The sequence below is a fragment of the Eulemur rufifrons genome, chromosome 26 (genome assembly GCF_041146395.1).
Source record: "Eulemur rufifrons isolate Redbay chromosome 26, OSU_ERuf_1, whole genome shotgun sequence".
NCBI classification, from domain to species: Eukaryota; Metazoa; Chordata; class Mammalia; order Primates; family Lemuridae; genus Eulemur; species Eulemur rufifrons.
Genome location: NC_091008.1, coordinates 2,991,981 through 3,013,600, shown reverse-complemented (window position 1 = coordinate 3,013,600; position 21,620 = coordinate 2,991,981). Strand labels below are relative to the sequence as shown.

General features: G+C 39.7%; 1 protein-coding gene across 48 annotated transcripts in view; it reads left to right on the top strand.

The window, feature by feature from the left end:
* The window catches only part of ANK2 (ankyrin 2), a 386,902-nt gene that overhangs the window by 171,578 nt on the left and 193,704 nt on the right, over positions 1–21,620 (top strand). For 7 of the 48 annotated variants that reach the window (XM_069459112.1, XM_069459102.1, XM_069459113.1 and 4 more), the window contains exon 1: positions 13,631–14,042. The exons of the other annotated variants lie outside the window; for them this stretch is intronic. In XM_069459112.1, the coding sequence (XP_069315213.1) occupies positions 13,914–14,042 (129 nt within the window). In that variant the 5' untranslated portion in view covers positions 13,631–13,913. Of the gene's footprint in view, positions 1–13,630; positions 14,043–21,620 lie in introns of those variants that run through there. 48 annotated transcript variants of the gene reach the window in all.

Below are 21,620 nucleotides of genomic sequence, written 5' to 3'. Positions count from 1 at the left end.
GCTGAAAGAAGGCCGGCGTCGCTGGTGTATGGTCAGGAGAGAGGAGCAAAGGGAAGCTAGATCGTGAAGGCTTTGGAATTGTTACTGAGTTTAGTGGGAATTCATGGGAATTGTGTAGGCATTTGCTAAGCAAAATCAAATTTGTAACTGGACACGTTTGCACTGAAAGGAATGGAAGAGACACAGAGCAGAAGTGGGAGAGCTTTTAGGAAGCTGGTTGGAGGCCACGGTGGCTGGTGGCTCTCAGGGTCAAGAGAAGGTATGGATGGAAGATACATCTTGGTAGAAAACCTTACAGGGCTCAGGGACAGATCGAATGTGAACGACTCCCAGGTTCTTGGCTGGGTACTAATGAAAGGAGATGGAAAAGCTTAGGGAAAAAAGCCAGTTTGGGGGGAAAGATCCAGAAATACCTGTCAGACATCCAAGTGGATGTGTCCAGTGGGCAGTTCAGAAGAGAGGTGAGAGCCAGAGATAGAAACTTTGGATTTGGCACAGATATGGGATTTAAAGCCATGGGGGTAGATGCTACTGCCGGGGAATCTGTATAGGGTGAGAAGAGAGGAAGACCCGGGGAAGTTCTGATGGACAAGGAGGGAACCCCTGAGAAGACAGAGCTGTGGCTAAAAAGACAGGGGGAAGAACAGGAGAGTCTTGAGTGCCAGAACTAAGAAAAGAAAGTTCCAGAAGGGGAAGGAATGTCCCATTGGGAAGTACTATTAAAGGTCAAATAACATAGGGACTGACACATCTCTATTAGATTTGGCAGCATGGAGTTCACTAGTAATTCAGTAAGGTATTTCCTGATATCTTGAACCACATAACTAGACTGAACTGAATTTCTAGATATCCTCCTCTTTATTCCTCTCACCTTTTGTCCCTGGAACTGACTTCATTTTCTGTTCCTCTCCACTCTCTCGAGTTATTTTTCCTTTATCCATCTAATTTTTCTCCTCTCTTTGGGCCAATAGAAATGTGTGACACAGGGCCATGGGGGGAGGTGAGCAGAAGGAAACAGAATAACAAAAAAAATTCATACAACATGGTATTTAATTTCATGTGTTCTTTACAGAATTGCTTTTTTTCTCCTCGTATTTACTTAATGACTTCATCTCCTTAGAAAAATCAATATACTTTGATTTAAAATATTATCTGTTTCATCAAGCCCACATGAATACAATCTTGTTTTGTCTACTGCTGATGTGATTAAATCACAAATAGAGCTTTGCTACTTAATTTGCTGTAATCTATACCGTAAAATGAAATCGGCCTTAATGCGGAGTGTAAATACTATGATATGATTTATGGCAGGATGACTTCAAACTTTTCACCCTCTTTGACTAATTTTTGAGAATAATATTCTTATAAGAAAAGCCTGGGCTTGAAATGCTAAGAAATAAATGCTTATATGGCCAGGAATTGACTGAATTTGATAAGTTTCACGGTACAAAAATATCATCTGTCTTAAAAATAGTATTACCTAAGACTGAAGATTTCTTTTAAGTAGGAAATGTATTTTGAAATAAAGGACAAAAACGTGAGTGATGTTTTAATTCCCATTTTTCAAAGTAGTCCTAAGTCACTCCAGTATTTATCATTCTGAATTTATTTTAAATGACTAGCAGTAGTCAAAATCCAGTTAAAATATTGCTTTAGTACTTTTGAAGCCTGTACAATCTCTGGAAATGCATTACTGAGTATTATTTGTGTCTTTAATGCTTCATCAACATTTAGGGACCTAAGCTTTTATTGTCAGTGTTTTAAAAGTCAGCTATATAAAGTTGATAGACTATACATATTAAATATATCCATTAGTCATTTTTCAGGAAATCGAATATGTATACACATCTGAATGTTTGCTTAAATACAAAACAAGAGTGAGATGTTTAAGCCTAGATGTATAACAAAATACTGGTATTTGGGTTTTAGCAAGTTAAAAAAAATATTAGTAGTAATTTCTGTCCCCTTTCTTCTCCATGCCTCTCATTCCTTCCTTCTGAAAATAAAGTCCTGTCCTGGGTAGTATTTTATTTTTTTAAATACCAAGGGCCTCAGAAACCTGGGGTTTGATAATTATTAGACACAAATCGTATCTAATATTTGATAAGTATTAGAAACAGGTTGAATGCTAAACGGCCTTTTTCCACATTTTTAACCCAGCCTGTTCCCCTTTCCCAGAGTAAGGTAAGAGTATAACTCCTACTTAATGCTCCTGTGCCTTAGGTGAAGTACTATACAGTTCTTTGTTCAGAAGTCAGACATTGGTTTGTTGTTTTCTTTCCTTTTTCTTTTAGATTTTGATGGATACATGGTAGGACTTCTGGGCTGGAAAATGAGGAGGAAAAGAAAGGAGTTATTTTGCTTTTATAAAAAAGTTTTGAGAACTTTATCACAAAGAGAGCTGTACACAACTAGGCAATTGTTTTGAAAAAGAGAAAAGGATTGTGAAAAACATCTACAACTGGGAAAAAAAAACTGAAAGAGAAAGCGGGATCATTACAAAAAAGCAAATTAAGTGAGTGAGATTTAAGATTAGTGGAATAAAAAATAATGGGTCACAGTGAAGCACCTAGTTTTAGTAATAAGTGTAGTGTCTTGGGACCCCTCTGGACAGTATCTAGTTATGGACAATGAACAGCAGAAATAGGAAGTAGCTCAACCCAGTATACGCAATGATTGGAGTGAGCCTAGAAAATGGTGCCAGGAAGTAGGTGACAATCCAATCACATTGAGAGGATCTAATGTGCGTGACAGGGGTGTCCTAGCAGCCAGGCAAAAGCTTAGACATAGGAATTCAGGCAAAGAGGACTTTTGGATATTCAGTAGCATGATGGGCAGTTGGGCACAGGCAAACCTGATGAGCAGAAGAAATCTGAAAATCTGGGCGTGTTATCAACCCAGGTTGGAGTTAAAATTTGACATCAAAGCGTAAACCCAGTTATCTGAGCTGAGATGCAGAAGTGACTGGGTCCTGGATTTTGTAGAGCTGGAAAAGAATTCCTTGATCCCTCAGCAGAATTTGGAAGCAAATACCAAGTGGCCCCTGCTGTGAAGATGGGGAAGTTGAGGAAACCGGGGACCAGGCAAGCCCTGATTTATCAATTGGTTTTAGGAAGTGGCAGGGAAGTTGGAAGCAAGAGAGAGTTTTAAGTGCTACAACAGGAAGATGGGATTTTGAAAAGATTAAGTATGTGGAATATAATTAACCAAAACTTGATCCAAGATTATCAGAGTCTATTTCAGGACTCATTCGTTTTAAGCCTTACTTTTGCTGTCAAACACACATTAAATAACTTTCCTTTTGGGTCCGATATAAGCATGAAGTTTTGCTTGGAAACAATTGCTGGAGAGTGTTGCTCTAGGACCTGCCATGCTGCAGAAACTGTTTGTACATCCAAATTGGACTGGTATGTTCTAGGGTAATTCTGCCATCAGGTTTAGAAATTTTCTTACTCTAAACAAAAAGCCTCATCAGACTGTATTACTCAAATGTGTGAGTAATCTGAGTTAGTGTACACTAGTGTGCAGTCTGTATAAACGACCTTTTAAAAACAATTGGTCATAAATATATTGATTTAACCTACAGTGAGGTTAAGAGAAATCCTAGGTAGGAATTCGACAAGTGAGAACCTATAAATATCTTGCTTATGCTCAAATGTTACTTGCTTTGTTTAATTTCTATTTTTACTCCGAAAAATACTATATAGTATTTTAATTTATAATTTCCACGAGATTCTTCTAGCTTAATGTTGTTATAGGAAATGCTTTGACAGAAAGTACATGTTCTGTCTCTCATCTGCACAACAGAAAAATATCCACTAAACAAAAAGATATATGTCTCAAGCTTTAACACATTAACGGCCATGTGAGTTGTATTTAACTCACGCTGGTTTTGAACCCGGGGCCTCGTGAAGCGTATGTAACTTATACATCTCTTTACCTTGGGAGTCACGTGAAATATTTTTCAGATTGCATAGAACTCATGCACAGAAAACAATAAAGAATAACACTTTTCATCAAATTAGGATCGTTTTGTTTTCGAAGTTTTTGTTCTGTTTCCATACTAAAACACCATTGCTCCAAGAAAAAAAATTTTTTTTCTAGTGTGGCAGTCAATGTGTGAAAGGAGTTCTCTAAGCTTTAAGAAAACATTTAATTCCTCAAATAGTAAAAAAATAGTACTTTAGAGCAACTGGATTTAATATTTTTCACCCAGCAGAGGGCTACCAACCTCCATTTATTTCTGTGAATGCACATGGCAAAAAATATATAGTTTATTTCAGTGGTTTTCAGATTTGTTTTTAGCAGCAGATCCTTTTCTTAAAATAGAGGTTTACAGTAGGTAAGTGAGTTGTGCCCGAGCTACTGTAATCAGAGAAGGGCCTCCACGCTGCCTCCCCAGAAGGCCCTGCAAGGTGTGGAGGATGATCGAAACTCGCTGCTCTGATTTATCTATCCAAAAACACTCTTCCAAATCCAAAGTCAGCTCTTTTGGGGTAAAGTCGTAAATATTTTTTTCCCTCTATAAAAATCCTTAATGCTGATGCTGCAGGGAAAATGTATAAGTAGTATGATGCCCAAACGCTAAAAGTTCTTCCTGGAATTTGCCTTCAATTACAACTGCAATTTCTACCGTTTGGTTGTATGCATTGTTAGTTTGTTTTTGTTTTGTTTTGTTTTGTTTTGGGGAAGGTGGCATTTTATCTCCGATCTTAGGCATGAAAAAGACAATTATTTTGACAAATTTTCTTCTCAGTATTTCGTAGGTGTGCCAAACTGACAGGCTGGTTGACTATATACTCCTATATTTATTCCTATAACTGGGCCAGTTTCTGCCCTTTCCTAAAACTGGATTTTCAAGATCGATTATGAGAGTTAAAAAGCAACTCATCTCCTGCCTATTTATTACTCTGCCTTGGTAATAAGTTTATTTGTAAAAGAACCTATTACAGAACCTTCCATTTCTTCCATTTGGAATTATGCCTACTGAATAGTCAAATGGTGATTGTTCTTTGTTTTGTTTTCCTGTTGAAAACAAAGCTTTTGTGAGGCCTCCCTTTCTTCTGATTGAAGCCTGTTCTAAATCTTTGATACAGAAGCCATTTAAGCAAAATGACTATAAATAGCTATACTTCCACTGCAGTTAATAAATACTTTCGCAGGCACGCATGCTCGCTGACTTCAAGGCTCATGCTACAGTGTTACAAGTTGTGTCTTGTACTTCACCATTACCAACTAGTCTTAAGAAGTGTGAGCCTAACAATGGTGTTGACCATTCAACATGATCAGCAATCTCCTACCACGTACGCTATTTTGGGGGGGGGGGTGATTCTTTCTTATTCTCAGTCCATCCATTGTATTTCTGTCTTATAAGTCTACTTTTCTTGTCTTTTATGTTTTTATATTCATTTCCAGCAAGTTTGGTTTTTATTATAAAACTTTTAATGTGTGAAAAAATATTCTTTTGTATTCGGTCAATTACATCGTATTTATCTATTCTGTTTTGGTGCCATTTTTGAATTCTCAGATGTTTAAGGTTGCAAGTCTCTCTTAAGATTTACGACATCATTACCAAAGCTTTTTAAAGAAAACGATATAGCTTTCTGAAGTCCTGCAGTAGATACTGTTTCTACCATTCATTTGATGCTTATGTTGATCATTTGTCTGACATTATTCTCGTCTGTTCTTATCCAAAGGGGTATAGCTTGGTGGAGAGGTAGAGAAAAACAACATGATATAAGGCTGTGCTCTTTAAAGCGTTCAGATTGCTCAACTTCCCAATGGAATGACACTACTTTGGGGAACAAGAACTCTTTCTTTGACCCTGTCTCTTTTGCATCACAGTGCCCTGTTCATAGTCCCAGCATTTGAAGTCTTTGCGAATTTGTTTCTCTGTTCTGTTGTTTCTGCTGTAGGCCTGGTAGTCTTGGATTGTGTGCTGGTCACTGAACTTGGAAAATTATTTAAGCAGATCATTTCAGCCTAAGGATGAAAGTAGCTCCTTCAGAGAACACGTATATTTAGTCCGCCAGGTTTTGTGGTCACAAATGATTTGGGGAACATCTGAAACCAAGTTCAAGGCTTAAGTTTTGTTGAAAGTTAAGGCAGTAAAACCCAGGTTGTAAATCTGCCAGAGGGCTGGTTATTTATGACTCTACTCTTAGCCTAAGAGTAGCTTTTTGGGGTCTCAGATGATTGGGGGGAGTCCTTCGTGTTGCCCTGGGCACTGGGCACAGACATTGATTTATGCCCTCCTGCCCATGAAGTTTTCCAAATGAAAGTTCAAATTTGCTAGGGAAATGCACTCAGGAAACCAAAGCAATTTCCCTGCTTGCCTATCTCCAGTAATTCCGTTTTCCTTCAGTTTTGCTTGGTAATTCCTTGTCATCATTTTAGCTGTTTATTGCTTTTTAAAAGTTATTTATATTTTATCCATTATTTCTAGTTTGTTTCTAGAGCATTGGTCCGAATGACGTGGCTCCTAGAAACACTTCCCGTACATGAAGTGCTTAGAGTTTGGGTTGTTGGTCTGATTTAGAAGTAATATAAAGACCATGCCACCGAGGAAAGAAAAGAAAAAACTTCCAACTTCCTTTACTTCTGAAGATGTGGTTTTCCAATGAAGGTCTGATTTAGTTTTATACTTTGGTTTCCATGTTTAGGGAATATGAGTTTCCATGAGAGAGTATAAAATGAGAAGTGCCGGTCGTGCCTAAGGTAAGAAACGATGAATGCTAGCAACAGATTTTACTTGTAGGTTAATTACACAACAGTTAACAAGAATGTCTTCTATCTGTTGGTAAAGAAATGAAAATGGATCATGGGAGGTCTTTCCGTATTGGGGGCGGGGGGAAGACAGTTAAATGTGGTGTTATCTAGAAGCAGTAATAATCCCAATGTTTACACCTGCATAAAAACTACTGGGTACCTGTGGATACAACCGTCATTTTTACCAGGTGAAAAATGACCAGATGGTAGCACTGTGCTTTGCTGGTGCCAACAATGCGGCCACAGGGGGATTGATTTTTGAGCGGTTGTGTTATTGAAACACGTTTTATAAGTCTTTTATATTTATTGAGGCATCCACTGCGGAGACTCTATCGGGCATAGAACTGGTTGTTGGAATTGCCGAGTGGGTTTATTGTTTGTGTTTTAATGATAAGGGCTCTGGACTGGAAAACTGCAGACCTGAAACATTTATCATTGATTTGGTGTCTGCTCTTCAGCAGATTTGGATATACTCTACGGTTACAGTTTGCCATTGTTAATTTGGAAAAAGAATGAAATATTTTGCTAATTATTTATTGGCCAGAAATCCTGCATTAGAGGGTTATAATTCACGGTCCATAAAAAGTATGGAATAATAGCTCCGTCATTTTAAACCACGTTTACTGGCTTTTAAGCATTACTAATTTATATGCAAATACAAATTATTTCATGAAAATTTTAGATACACATGTGTTCAATTTCCAGACACATAAAGAATAACCATTATACGTAGTTTTGCTTAAATCAAGAAAAATCAGTCTTTTTCCTTTGCAAGTAGTCATAATTAAAACATGTTCTATCAAACTATGTATTCAAATAACATTTGTAATTGACGTCATGTAAATGTAAACGTTTTAAGTACTGATCAAATTTCTCTCTCCCTTACCAATAAAATTGTTTCCCTTGAGATGCTAAAGCTATTAACATATAATTCCTGAGTAAAAATATAAATTTCTTTATGGACGAAAGCAGGACATAAATTTAAGCACAAAAAACATCCTCCGTGATCTTCACGACTAATAGGTTTGAGATTGAGTTCTCACATTTTAACCACAATTCAACGCTTTTTATTTGACCAAAGGAAAAAGGCTAAGAAATACACCCAGAGCTTTTATAAAAAGCTGTTACAAACCAAAAGGGGAAGTTATGTGTGTTTTAAAACACAACAGTAAATCATCAGCTGAAGTTAGAAGTTAACCTCAATGTCTGAATCCTTTAATAGACTATGGGGCTTTCTCATCCAAAATCAGTATGTTTTCTGGAAAAAAAATGCGTGAGTCAGAGAATAAAACATCATTTATGAGAGGAGCGCAGCCTTGGGAAGACATTTGATGATCTTTATAAGTAGTTTGAAATTTGAGAGCAAGCGTCTGAAGATTTTGAAGCAGCTTTGTATTCAAGAGCTGAATATTAGTAAAGTCACTGTGGGTAGTATGGAGTGACTGAGATGTCCCAGAAAGTCTAAAAATAATACTTTACATGGCTGAGTTTTCCTCTCCAGGAGGGCAAGGGCTCGGTCGTGTTTGCCCCTGGAACCCCGGTGCTTCCAGATGCTTCTACAGCTGCAGTTAATGCACAGGTGGCAATGCAGAGGGCGGCTGTGCAGTGAGGAGATGAAGACAGTGAGAAAGTGTCTATTTATATTTATTTATTTATTCTGAGACACAGTCTCGCTCTGTTGCCCGGACTAGAGTGCCGTGGCGTCAGCCTAGCTCACAGCAACCTCAAACTCCTGGGCTCAAGCGATCCTCCTGCCTCAGCCTCCCGAGTAGCTGGGACTACAGGCATGTGCCACCATGCCTGGCTAATTTATATATATATATATTTTTTAGCTGTGCAAATCATTTCTTTCTATTTTTAGTAGAGATGGGGGTCTTGCTCTTGCTCAGGCTGGTCTCGAACTCTTGACCTCAAGTGATCCTCCCGCCTCAGCCTCCCGAGTAGCTGGGACTACAGGCATGCGCCACCATGCCCAGCTAATTTTTTCTATATGTTTTTAGTCATCCAGCTAATTTCTTTCTATTTTTAGTAGAGACGGGGTCTCGCTCTTGCTCAGGCTGGTGTCGAACTCCTGACCTCGAGCGATCCTCCCGCCTCGGCCTCCCAGAGTGCTAGGATCACAGACGAGAGCCACTGTGCCCGGCCAACAAAGACTATTTTAAAAGGCAAATTTTGAGATTAATCCTCAGGCTCTCAGTCTGAGCTACCGTATAGTAAATTTAAAGAATGATTTTGACATGGTGGGCTTTTCTGATTCCTGAATAAACTTACTTCTTTATTTCCTGTCCAAGAGAGCATGGAAAATAAATTTGGTTAAGAAGCCATAGAATGGGGCTGAGGACGGGGTCGGGACGGCGCAGGGGGAGACAGGCTGTGTGTAGAAATCTCTTTTCCTTCGGAACAGTGGCTTTTGCAAATTTCCCTTCTCACGTGGCTGCTGCCTGTAACCCCCAGGCATCCTCAGTCCCCATAGAGGGAGGTCAGTGGTGACAGAGCCGTGACTATTTCTGACCTACACTTGGTGTGACCTTGTCTTCTTTCTGGACAGGGGACCTCCAGACGGAAGCTTTGCACTGCTTGTCTGCTCCCCATTGTTACTTGCTAGAAATTTCCTGCGAAACTGCAGCAGTGTGAGGAGCTTGTTTTAGAGGCACAAACCTAGGAGTGTTGACACTGTTGACACAGCTTCTGCGTCCCCACCCCAGACTGCTCGTCTGGACTCGGAGCTGGGGTGTCCTCGCTTCCTTGCCTCAGGGCAAGGAAGGTGCCACCCGGGCGTTCTAATTTTACCCCAGTCCTCTCTCGACAGAAACGTGCTCATCAAAAGAAAAGCAGGACCTATTGCATCATTAGCAAGCCCTGCGTCAGCAAAGCTGCATTATCGCATTGGCTTTTGAGGTCGGCTGTGGGTAAAACAAACGGAGAGCGACACACCCATGGAGTGGTTCATTCAGTTTGCTTTTCCCTCACCCTGACCACGCAAAACACACCAAGTCTCAGGTTCGGATTAACACCTTGAACTTGGCTCATAGTTCAAGGGAGCACATTCTTTCCCCCCCCCCCCTCTTTTCCAGATTAGGTGATGTTTTCACTGTCTGCAATAAGCATCTTTCTCCCTACTTACCACCCCCTCCACGCACACTCCATTTGTGGCAGAGTGACACTGTGCATTTGCATAGCCACGTCCCTGGGGTGGGGCAAGGGCAAGGGCGGGGGGAGGGCGGATTCAGTTGCACGTGGCTCCCTGGGGGGTTATCGAACTTGCCTGACGTCCGCGGAGGATTTGCTTTGGAATCTGATCAATGGAGAGCTGGACGGTGAGGACAGCAAATGGCCATGTCGTGCCTCCTGTCTTTAAGATGAAGCGTGTCCTCTCTGAAGGGCGGCCTGTCCACGCTGGCTCTGGAGTTGAAATGTAAACGAGAAGCGTGTTCCTTGCCTTTGAAGGCAGACACAAGCTCCTCTCGTTGACGGTCTGCATGCCGTGTGCAGGGGATCAGCTTTTGTTCCAAGTTCAAAACCCAGCCGGTATCATCTCTCTGCTGGAGGCTTGACGGGAAGACCCCTTCATTTTGTCACGTGCATCATTTCAATGGCCGGGAGCCCCTGGGACTGGAACCTCGTGCCCTGTCTGTGCCGGGATCAGCTGGTGAGTGATCTTTCCACTCTCTGCTCAGAGAACCGATACCGATGATTTTTTTTTTCCCCATTCAAATAGAAATCATAGTTCGAGCAACACAAGTATGCAAGAAGGAATGATGTTTAAAAATCAGTTTCTCAGCAGCTCACTATGGAATAAGTGAGTCGTAGAGAGACAAAGTTAGATCCCAGTGTGAGAATGTCTAATCTGCCTAGCTTTCCTAAAGGATGCCATGCTGATCACTGTCATAGGGGAGGATCTGTCTCTTAATTGGGGAAAAGATAAATGAAAATTGTACACTAAAAAAAGGACTTGTGATCAGTTTATTTTATTTAAAACAATACCGATGCTCGTTGTCTGAGATTTCCTGTTTTGTGATTTGAATAGTGGAGCCATCAAAGGGGGCTTTTTTGAATGGGTTCCTTTTCCCGGCTTGGATTGATTTAAGAGTCCTGAACCTTGGTCCTCCTTCCCTTGCAAGCCACCCTGGGGAAAGCTGTCTGGGACAAGTGACTCGCCTCCCAGCGCCCTCAGCTGTGAGAACACGGTTACTTTGCTTCTCTGTCACATCCAAAGATCATTATGTGAAAATGTAAGCAAAGCAGTGTAATCATTATTCTTAAAGATTTGACAATCACAGTGGTTTGTGCCATATTGATGTCGGTCAGACTGATATCTAACAAACTAACATCGGATTCATGGCCTTTCCTTCATGAGACAAAGTGATGAAAATCTCTCCTACTTGTTTGTAGGAAAGTGGGGGGAGTCTTAGAGACTAAGACTCTGTTAACTGTGCCTAAGAATTTTTTTTTTAGTTATTAAATTGAAGTTTAAAAAATGTGTAATTTTCCTGCCGTTAGAAAATAATTAAGTTGATACTGTTCACTTTTACAAGTAGGTTTACGCTGAGCTCATTAAAATCTAATGAAATAAATAAATGTTCTTTGACGCCAGGAACTCCTCACTTTCTTCTTTATCTGTGCTTGCGATTTGTCACTTTCCTAATGAGAAATCTAGAAGGGGGGAAGGATACTGTGATATAGTTTAAGCGGACTCTAAAGGGGACGTAGCAGCCCCAAAGTGTCACCCTCACTAACAGGAAAACTATTGCAGGAATCTCAGCCGCATTTCACCGGGATTCATGTCGTTAAGCTAAAAGGACAGCCACGAATCAAGGAAGACCGGCTTGTTGCAAAACATTTTTTAAGCATTTAGAAGAAAAGGGAATCCCAGATGGCATTAGGCACATCCTGTGCTCCAGTCTTGCTCTTTCCCTAAGCCACCTTCGTTCCTAATACCTGCTCTGACACCACAACGGCAGATTCTCTTGAAGTCCCTCAGAGGAAAACAGATTTGAAGTACGTTATATCAAGTGGCAGGCAATGACTCCCTTGGCCAAGGAGATAGTGGCCTCCTCCTCCAATCCACACGTTATCTTCCCCAAAAGCCTGAAGGGCTATGTGTATTTCTGCGTAAAGACGTCAAAGATTTTCCAAGGGGAGGAGATTTGGAGGGCTTAGATAATACTGAAGCTGATTTGTTGCTTTGGTTTTTTGCAACCTGAATTCTCAGCTGTCTAGGTCAGTGAGGGGCGGGGTGTGGGTAAGAGAAACTGCTTCCCCCTCTCCCTTTCTCTCCCTTCTGTAATTTGTCTGACCTGAGAACCGTCGCGACGCTGGTCCGTGCCATGCTGATTGTCGTCTTCTTTGACTACTTTTCAACCAGATTAAGTGCTAGGTGTTCTACGCCACCATGGAGTGCATTTTGCTTGCTTGTGGGATATTTTAGTAATGGTACTGCTTTCAACTCAGTTCAGGGAAAAAGGAAAATTGCAAATTATGTTTTATAGAAGCTAAAGCATGTAGGGACCTCCCACAGTATAGAAAATTAGTGTTTTCCCTCCTAGAAGAGTGTTATTCGCTTACTATCTTCATGCAGTACGGGAAATGGGACTGTACATTGTTCATGCGACTAAGTAGGTTTGTCGTAAGGGTTAGGATACAAAAACGTATCATTTCTAGGAGAACACTTTTAATGTTATTATATTTTTACCTAACAATAGGATATATGTAGGAGATTATATTGTTTTACTTTCAATGATTATGGTCATCAAAACCCTTCTCCTAAAATGCAACAGTTGTGGGTGTCGGGGAGAGTGTATAATCCACTATGCATAGTGACGTAGTGTTACGATTCTGTCTCCAGCCAGGAGTAAGTATTAATAATTAAGAATTAAAAAGTGTCATCCTTGACATCCCTTTGGCCCTTGATCAAATCGTGGCAGAATTCGGAGTGTTTGGCAGTACATGCAATTGGAATGCTAGAGAGGATTGCATCTTCTTTCTTGCGTTAACAGGTTGTAGCCTCTCTCTTCTTTCATTGTGTCTCCTTTTGGGGTGTGTCTATGTAGGAACGTCCAGAAATAGCCATCCTGCTTTCCTTCCTCCCATGGCTTTTCAAGTTGATTTGCATTGAACAAACACCTTTGGTAGTTAATAGTGAGCACCTGTGTGCCCTCTTGGAGCAATGGAGAGTGGTTTTAGGGTTAGTCTCTTTCTCTACCCCCGTCCCCTCCCCCTCTATCAGCCCCCCACCCCCACCTTCTTTCCCCCAGGATGACCTGGCTGAGCCCGGATTATGCTGTATGTTCACGACAGCTCCTTTCGAGTCTCTCTGCCTAATGCAGCTCCCTAATGCAGCCTCACGTGGGTCTGCAAATGGCACAGAGAGGACCCGGCTCCTCCCAGCCCTTCCCAGCCCTGCTCACCCCTGGATGGCTGCGGCAATGACAACTAACTCCGACCGCGCCGGTCTTCTCCAAAAAGCGCAGCATTGATTCGTTCCTTTAAATGCACCTTGGAGAGGGGAAGGGCTGAGGGATGCCAAAGGCAGGAATTCATGTCATGTGCCACAGCGGAGCAGCCGTAGCTACGGCGACAGCAGCAGCGGCGGCAGCAAAGCGCTTGAGCGAGACTGCACCATTTTCCTCTCGCCCCGCATCGAGGTGTGGCTGGAGGCAGCAATAAACGACCCACCCCCGAGCGGTGTCACCGAGGTGGCCTCTTCCTGGCTCCAGGCAGAAGACGCAGACCGTCTGGAGGAGTCCCCCAAGACCGTCCCCATTGGTGATGCGTGTCTAAGGATGCTTGTCTGCGCTCGCGGCCGCCCAACTGCCGAAGAGCTGGGAGTCTAGCGCTCCGCCTTCCCTGGGGCCGCTCCCGGGTGCGGGTGCACACCTGTGCCTGCGTGGGTGCAGGTGTGCGCCGCTGGGGGCTCGGCGGGGGCCCTGGAGTGAATTACGGGCGCTGCAGAGGCTGCAGCAAGATTCTGACCTAGCTCTGGGGGGTGGGGGTGGCATGGATTATCTTGCGAGCGTTCTGGCTGCCAGCCATCGCCCTGCTGGGGAAAATCGCATCTCCGCCGAGCTCTGAAATTCACCTGGGTTGCCGGGAAGTGGAAACTCACCGTCCTCTGCGGCGGCCGCCGCCGATTTCCCCCCTGCAAAATGGCTCACGCTGCTGCCTCCATCAAAAAAGTTCGCGAGGCTGAACTGGACGAGAAGGAAAAAAATCTGGAGAGGGAGCGAAAAAAACAACGGAAAATCCCCAGGGAGCGCATGGAACGGAAAAGAAAGGTACGAGGAGTAGTGGTAGCCCCTGAACCCTTTCCCTCCAGCTCTGTGCAAGCACCATCAGCTTGAGACCGGGCAAGTTGATCCTCCCTCTCTCCCTCCTTCCCCTGCACCATTTCCAAGCTGAGTTTGAGCCTAGAGCTCGTGCCTCAATTTGCTGCAGGGGGAGATGTCTGAGCTGGGTGAATTTCCTTTGCTTTAGCAAAGCAAAAAAAAAAAAAAAAAAAAAAAAAAAAAAAAAAGCCTCTCCTTCATTTTTCTCCGTTTTTTTTTTTTTTTTTCCTCCTCAATTATCTGTATTTAATCTCAGAGCCAGGTGCTTTATTCCTCCAAGCTACTCTGAGCGCTTGGCACGGAAGAAGGAAGGGTTGATTTATGGTTGGAGGGTTGAAGTATTTTCCTCTTCTTGTTCCCTGTCGCTACTACTAACTAGATCTTTAGCATTGCGCCTTGTCACCGACTGTATTCGATGTAGGTCTCTGGTCAGGAATAAACTGCAGTTTTCTGTCCCCCTTGTTCCCCCACCCTGAAGGGTGACACTGTTCTCTGAAACTACACTCAGAATACTGGCGCAGTGGGCTGTCTCTCTGCATTTTAAAAATTCGAATTTATTTTTGTGTGTGTTCTATCCTTAACCCTGTACTTTTATTTTCTGAATATGGCAATGAAAGGACAACAACGAAGGTGGAAAAAAGGGATGAGACATTGATTTCCTTTCCATGAAACCGTAGAAGTGTTGTCTCTCTTTTTCCCTCTCTTAAAAATATTTTTTTTTCCCCTTTAAAATAGAAATAATCTCACAACTTGATGGAACCAAAATACTCACTCAGCCAGCGGTCTGCATCTATAAGGGAAAATCTCTGTAAATGCCTTAATTAATAAAGTAGGTCACTGAATAACTTCAGAAAATGATAAAAGGCGTATCACATTAGCAGAGCATAAAAATAGTGGTTTGTACACAAGCTGTTGTTAAACACAGCTCTGGAATTAGGGATGCTCTGGGAATCCGTGTGCTTAATGATCCGTATGTTCAATGGACTTTTTTCTTTTTCTTTTCTTCTTCCAATATAGATATGTTTACCTTTCCATTTTGGGGATGTTGTCTTTGCCTCATTTTTGGAAAGACACTTGAGGACCTACACTGAGTTTGAGATCTTAATGCATAGGGTTTCATCACATTTCTGTTTTACTACTCATTTTACCACGAGTTAGATCAAATGACTGTTATTAGGCTGCACAAATAAAATTAGCCGTATATAATGATTTCCCTTCTGGGGCAAACTTGAATGCTGCTTGTCTGACCTTTAAAAGGCCCTGTTTGAAGGGTGCATTAATTCTTGTTTATGGTATTAAATGTATTATTGGCCATTTTTGTGGAGGTTGGCTTTCCTCTTGACAGCTACTGCGGTTCTGTTTCCAATCCTCTAAATGGAACATTATTGCATAAAGCAATTTCCTGTGATTATATCTTTTTTTTTTTTTTTTTTTGTATTTTGTTCTCTAAAACATAGTATATTATGGGAGTCCTTGTTCAGTAGCCAGTTGTGGCCTAGCAACTTTGCTTGGCTGGAGGACCGTGCATACACCTGGAAAATCACTCGGTCTCATTCTGCTTTGCTTCTGTGTCTGGTTCACTGTTTTTCCTTTTCTATCCTTTGTTCAAATTGAAAAACTATAGTGTTGAAATGGAAAAGTGCGAATAGTTGTTGAGAATCTCAGTTGCTGGAATGCTGCATTGCTTTAGCTTGACTCCACCACGGTAGACAAGATCATTGGTTGGTTATATATGGCAGGATCTGGTCTTCACAGCTAGGCAATCTCGCATCTGAGCTGGCACCAGAGGAAATTGGGGAAATCAAGGCATAGCTACCACATGTCCTTGTTCCTTTTCTTCTTTTTTCATACATACCTGTCACTCCTCCTCCCTTTCCTACTGCAGATGCATGTGGTATTACATAGATATTTGCACAGCAAAACAAATGTCTCCTTAACGAGTGGGTGTGTTTTTGAGCTCTATCGGATTTTTTTCTAGACAATTCCTCTCCCACCCCTCCGCCACACGCACATACCCACTGACCCAGTTTTCAATTTTTTTATTTTTGAGAGAAGAAAAATTGAACCTCGTTATTATTCCTTACAGTGTGCAGAATGATAACTCATGAAGAAATGAAGAAGGATGGTGGCCTATTAGTGGCATTCTGGAGCACCATCTCCAGAAATTAATTTAAAAATTGTCATCCTTTATTTGCTGATGCCATTTTTCATCAGTTGTAGGGATGATTGAGTGAATCATTTTCCCAGCCATTTGTAAAGCCTCTTGCCAATGAACTTGTTTATTTGAAAAATTCAGATGAGACGCACCCCAATGCCAATAAAAGCCAATTTTGGAGCTTGAAAAAAATTAACTAACTGGTTTTGAAAGAATTATTACCCAAGTAAAGATATTGAGTATTGAAATAATTCAGTTAAACAGCCTCCTATCTGGTCTTCATTTTAATGTTCTTTTGTAAGCTTGCTGTTAATCTTTGTATTATTATTTTTGCTCCATAAAACATTTAAAATCAATTTTAACGATTTGTAAATTTGAAACATGTTGCACACTTGACTATAACCTCTATACCAAGTTGTCAGTGGTGTGGTTCTAATAAAATGAGTGTATACTAAAGGATCTAGTTTCAGCCTCATAATAAGCAGAATTTATCTTAGCGTATGTTCAGGTTTCTTCGGACTATACTCTGGGTAGCTAATACTTAAATATAGTAGTGTATACAGCAAATGTCTATTATATCTGTGTCATCCTGGTTAGAGCTAGAATAAAACTAAGCTTTAAGCCAGTGGACCAAGATTAAGATTAATTGAAACAAACTAGTTTATCATGTGTTTACTCAAAAGAGTACATCAATCTGGCTTTTTATTGGAATAAGAGAATATTACTGTTCTAATTATTAGCTTATATTACATCATGTTTTTGTAGTTTCTAGTTTCTGTATTAGAATTTGAGAATTTTAGACTTGAGAAGGATGCCAAAAGGAATGAGTAGTTAGTTGACTTACCAGAGTTCTCATAAACTTGAAAGACAGTTCTAGAAAGTGATTTCAAGAATAATATTTTTCCACAACCATGTACTAGTTCCCAACTGCACATTTTTAACCTGAAAAAATATATATAATTTTCAGAGAATGAGTACAAAAAAAACCCAATTGCTTTACTTTCTTGAAAGTAAAGCATATATTCAAATGATCTTTCTCATTTAAACTTATGCTCACCATGAATTTTCAAATAAATTGATACGTTTCCCATTTCTGAGCATGGGCAAATCAGTTTCCAATTCATCATAATATCTACAATTTGTGTGACTAATTCTTAGCATCCTCATGCGTCAGAAATTCTTCCTATTACTTTACTTTATACTATTAAAATGCCAGAGTTCATATTTCCTGAAAACATTTTTATAATCATTTATTGAATACCCATATAGCCTTATATCCGACATACGCATTGTACCATTTAACCCTAGTAACAGTCCTTTACGTTAGGTATTATTCTCTAGACTTCACAAATAAGTAAATTGAGACCCAGAAAGTTATGGAATTTGCTTTATCATAACACAACTAGTACCTGGAACAGTTGGGGTTTGAACCCCGGTCTGTCTGGTTCCAAAGATCATTGTGGAAAAAAAGTAAAACGATTTCTTGGTCTTGTACCTACACTGAATGTAGATTATAAATAAATCATTGAATCCACCAAAGCTTCAATTTCTTCATCTCCCAAATATTTTCCTACATCTGAAATACATTTGAAGACTGTGAGAATAAGTTAAATGATGTGTTTGGGGGAAACTACATAAATTTGAAGTTGTGATTCTATTGCACTTTCACCAAAATATTTCATTTTTTGGAAAATCAACTGTTAGAAATCAACAGTTCTTAAATCGATGTGAATTGTTGACAATTATAGATTATGATATAATTCTTTGTTACGATTTTATTGGGACTTGGAGATATATTTACCTATTTATTTTTATGACACTGAAAGTTGATTTTGCATGGGATTAAGTAGAAAACAAAAGCAAACTTTCAAGTCCGTTTCATTGAATTTCACAGAAAAATGTTCTGATCGGGTGTTTGCTTCTAAAAATATATATAGTTATTATCTTGGACAGAACAAGTCTTACCATTTCTAGGATAACTTTCGAGAGACTCTCCCCGCCATATTCTTCTTGATCATTTGGTTATCTTATCGATGGCAACAAGAATACTTACTGAGTATATAGAATGAACTTGTCACCAAGTTGTAAGGGCACTTGGAGAGATGAAGACTTTTCAAAGTTATATTAATTTTTTTTAATAGAAGAGTGTTTTATTTTCAAGTTGAAAGAGGGTCGTATTCCATAACTTTTGAATTGTGTTATAAGAAAGAGTTGTAAATGAACATGAAAGATCGTGGCAAGCTGTGCCTGCTTTCCCTGGTGGTCTGTGGGTGAACCCTGCGGTGTGGGAGGAGAGGGGACAGCCCAGTCATCTCTCCCACCCTCATGCCTTCTGCCTGGGTGCTCAGCAGCCCGATTCCAAAGGGAAGCCCAGCTCTGGAGGCAGCAGCACTTTGTCAAGAACCGTGCATGCACCAAGACTTCTGGGCACCAAACCAAATCCACTGAGATTAAAAATACAAACCACAACAGATAGAACAGCATGGCCCTGTATAACATATTACCTTCTAGAACTTTCCAAACTTGGAAAATTCCAATCAACATTTTTAGGAACTACATGGAATTGTCTTTATGTCACTTCCTGGAATCTCTTCATCACCGGGCCAGTAATTCCAGAAACCCCACTGATGTAGGTAGATGGGTGATGTCTTGATCTTTATCCGGACAGATGCTCTTCTTAGATCCTAATGTCCACTTGTAAGTGAAAATTTAAAACTATTGGTGATTTACTTTTCCCCTCTGAGTCTAAATTAAAATGTTCAGGCATATCTATTTAAATGTGGTGGCTTCCATAGAATCGTGATTTTTTTAAAAAAACCATTTTCTTCTTCATTTCCTTTTCTTAGCTCAATTCACATACACTTTCTTGGCTAGAATAATTGTATTCAGATAAGTGACTTGTACTATTTGACTGCTGTCAAATTTGTGCAGTTGGGGCAAAAATAGTTCCAATGATGTGGCTTGAGATGAGTTTTTAAGAAGACTATTGAAAGAAAAAGAAGATCTTAATGTAAAAAAGCTACCATGAGGGAGTTTGTTTTTGGATTCTAAAATCTTATATACAACTCAATGATTTTTTTTCCTTTTTTGTTATATTAGTCTGTGTTCATATGAATGTTTTAATCTTTAAAAAAATCAGAATTAATTCATTGATGAGTTTTATTACCAACCTTTTGATTTTGTTTGTCATCTTATGTATCAATTGGTCAAAAATAATGACATTTATAGCACGTTTTGACCTCATGAAGAATACTGGATATATTTTGTAGAAGTATTGTAGGAGTCAGTGAAAATACAAGGAAGTTAAGAATTCTACTCACACCGTATTTAATGATCTTTTTGTGTTTATATTTTTCCATTATGCTGGCTTTTTTAATTTGTATTTCTCAAAATAATGTCTTCCTCACAAAGAGTATTTACTTTTATTCTCAGTGACAGGGACACTGTGTATTAAACTAGAGAATAGTACAAAGTAGGTCCTTCCGAAATTCTGGAGTTCTGCAGAAATTGCTAGTGGAATCATCAGCTATTTGAGTGTGATCTTTTTCTTCCAAAGGTGAATTGTGATTTTAAAATTGTGGAAAGTCTCATCAGAATCCTCTGGCTCCATCCCTCATAAGTTGGAATTCTGGGGTAGACCGGGAGGGAGAGGAAACCATGCTGTATCTGTTTTTAAAGCTCACCTGGTGATTCCAGCCAGCATTGGAAACAACTAGGATAAATATTTTCATTACCTCATTAACCCCTACTCTCCACCATCTTGAAATTTGGAACAATAACACGTTTACTTCTAACAATCCCTATGACTCTAAATTGCCAATGAGAAAAATTTTCCATGTGTCGATGGGAGACACCCTGGCAACCTTCTGAAAATTCATAAGACTAATTGGTCTATATAATAACCAATTAATTCTGAGCACGGAGAGGAAGAAACAAACGTTTAAGAAATAAGTTGTAAGACTTCATAATCTGCAGTTTGACTGTCTTTGCCCTCATGGAATAATCTTCAGGAAATGAGCTTTGTGTGTTTCTGAGTTTTACATAACTAAGCTCAAAGAGGTGGAGATATCTGAGCTAAGTTTTTGAAACAAGACCACTTAATTGTGATTTAAAAGTTATGTCTTACACAGATTGTGTTGTTTCGAAAGAACTCACGTAAATGTCGTAGGGATTTATTTAATTGGTAACTTTAGTAGCCTCAGAGGCCTCACACCTTTAGAGATGTCGGTGCTTCTAGAACTCCTAACACAAGTCAACAACCACTTTTAGTTTCTTGCACTTAACTTTTGGTAGATCTTTCTCAGAATTACATAAAATGACATGAATGTAGTGAGGAAGAAGGAATGAGCAAGCTCCAGATGAACTATCTCCCCTCATTCTTCAGATATTCTCTTGTAATATTCCTAAATCATCCACTCCTTACAGTGCCGGGATCTTTTGTGTGGTTGGTCATGGGTTTTGTTTTTGACTTTTGCTTTTTATTTTTTGCTTTTTGCGTGAATATCATGAGCTGCTCTCTCACTTGCTGGCTACTACAGTTGTACAGAATTCTGGAATGTTCTTTTAGCATGTACAGTTGGAATTACTCTTTCCATATTCTCTCATCTCATTAGAGGATCTGCCAGGGAAAACCTCTTTTCTCCCCTATTAGAGCTTCATTATATCAAACTTAGCTTTTTTCTAGAGATGTCCTTTTATTATACATCATTATGATGTTGCTTATGTCATGGGGAACACCCCAATAGAACACAATATAGGTAGTATTAAAGAAGAGAAATATCAGGTGTATAACAATTATCATAAACATATTAATCTAATCAGTTTATTTGGTTAAGAGTTGAGTAATGGCATTAATATATATTTCTTGGCTCTCTCTCTATATTTTTTGCACAGGGAACTATTAATTAGCAGTTTTCACTCACTTGGTTGTAGTTTGTCTGTAAAAAAAAAAAAAGAAGGCTAAAAGTTAAGGCTGACAATGACCTTTCTTTGCATGTTTGTATGTGATTAATGATGGTTTTTCCAAATGTCTATTTTTCAGGGGAGTTATTAAATCTCCAGGTTAATTTTTTTTAAAAAAAGATATTAACATAACAAACATGAATTCTAAGAATTTACTTTACTTTCATTATTAACATAAAGACCAAATATGACTTTTGCTTTTGAAACCAAATGTAGCTAATAACCCTTTCAAGACATTTCAGCAGGATTAGGAGTGGGTCTGCGATCTAAGATTATAAAAAACAAGCAATATGCCAGAAAGCTGTTTACTAATTTAATAAGTGATATTTACACAAAATTACCATATACTTCTAAAACTTCGTGAAAACAAATTCAGGAGACATGTGGTTAATTCTGTCTATTAACCATGA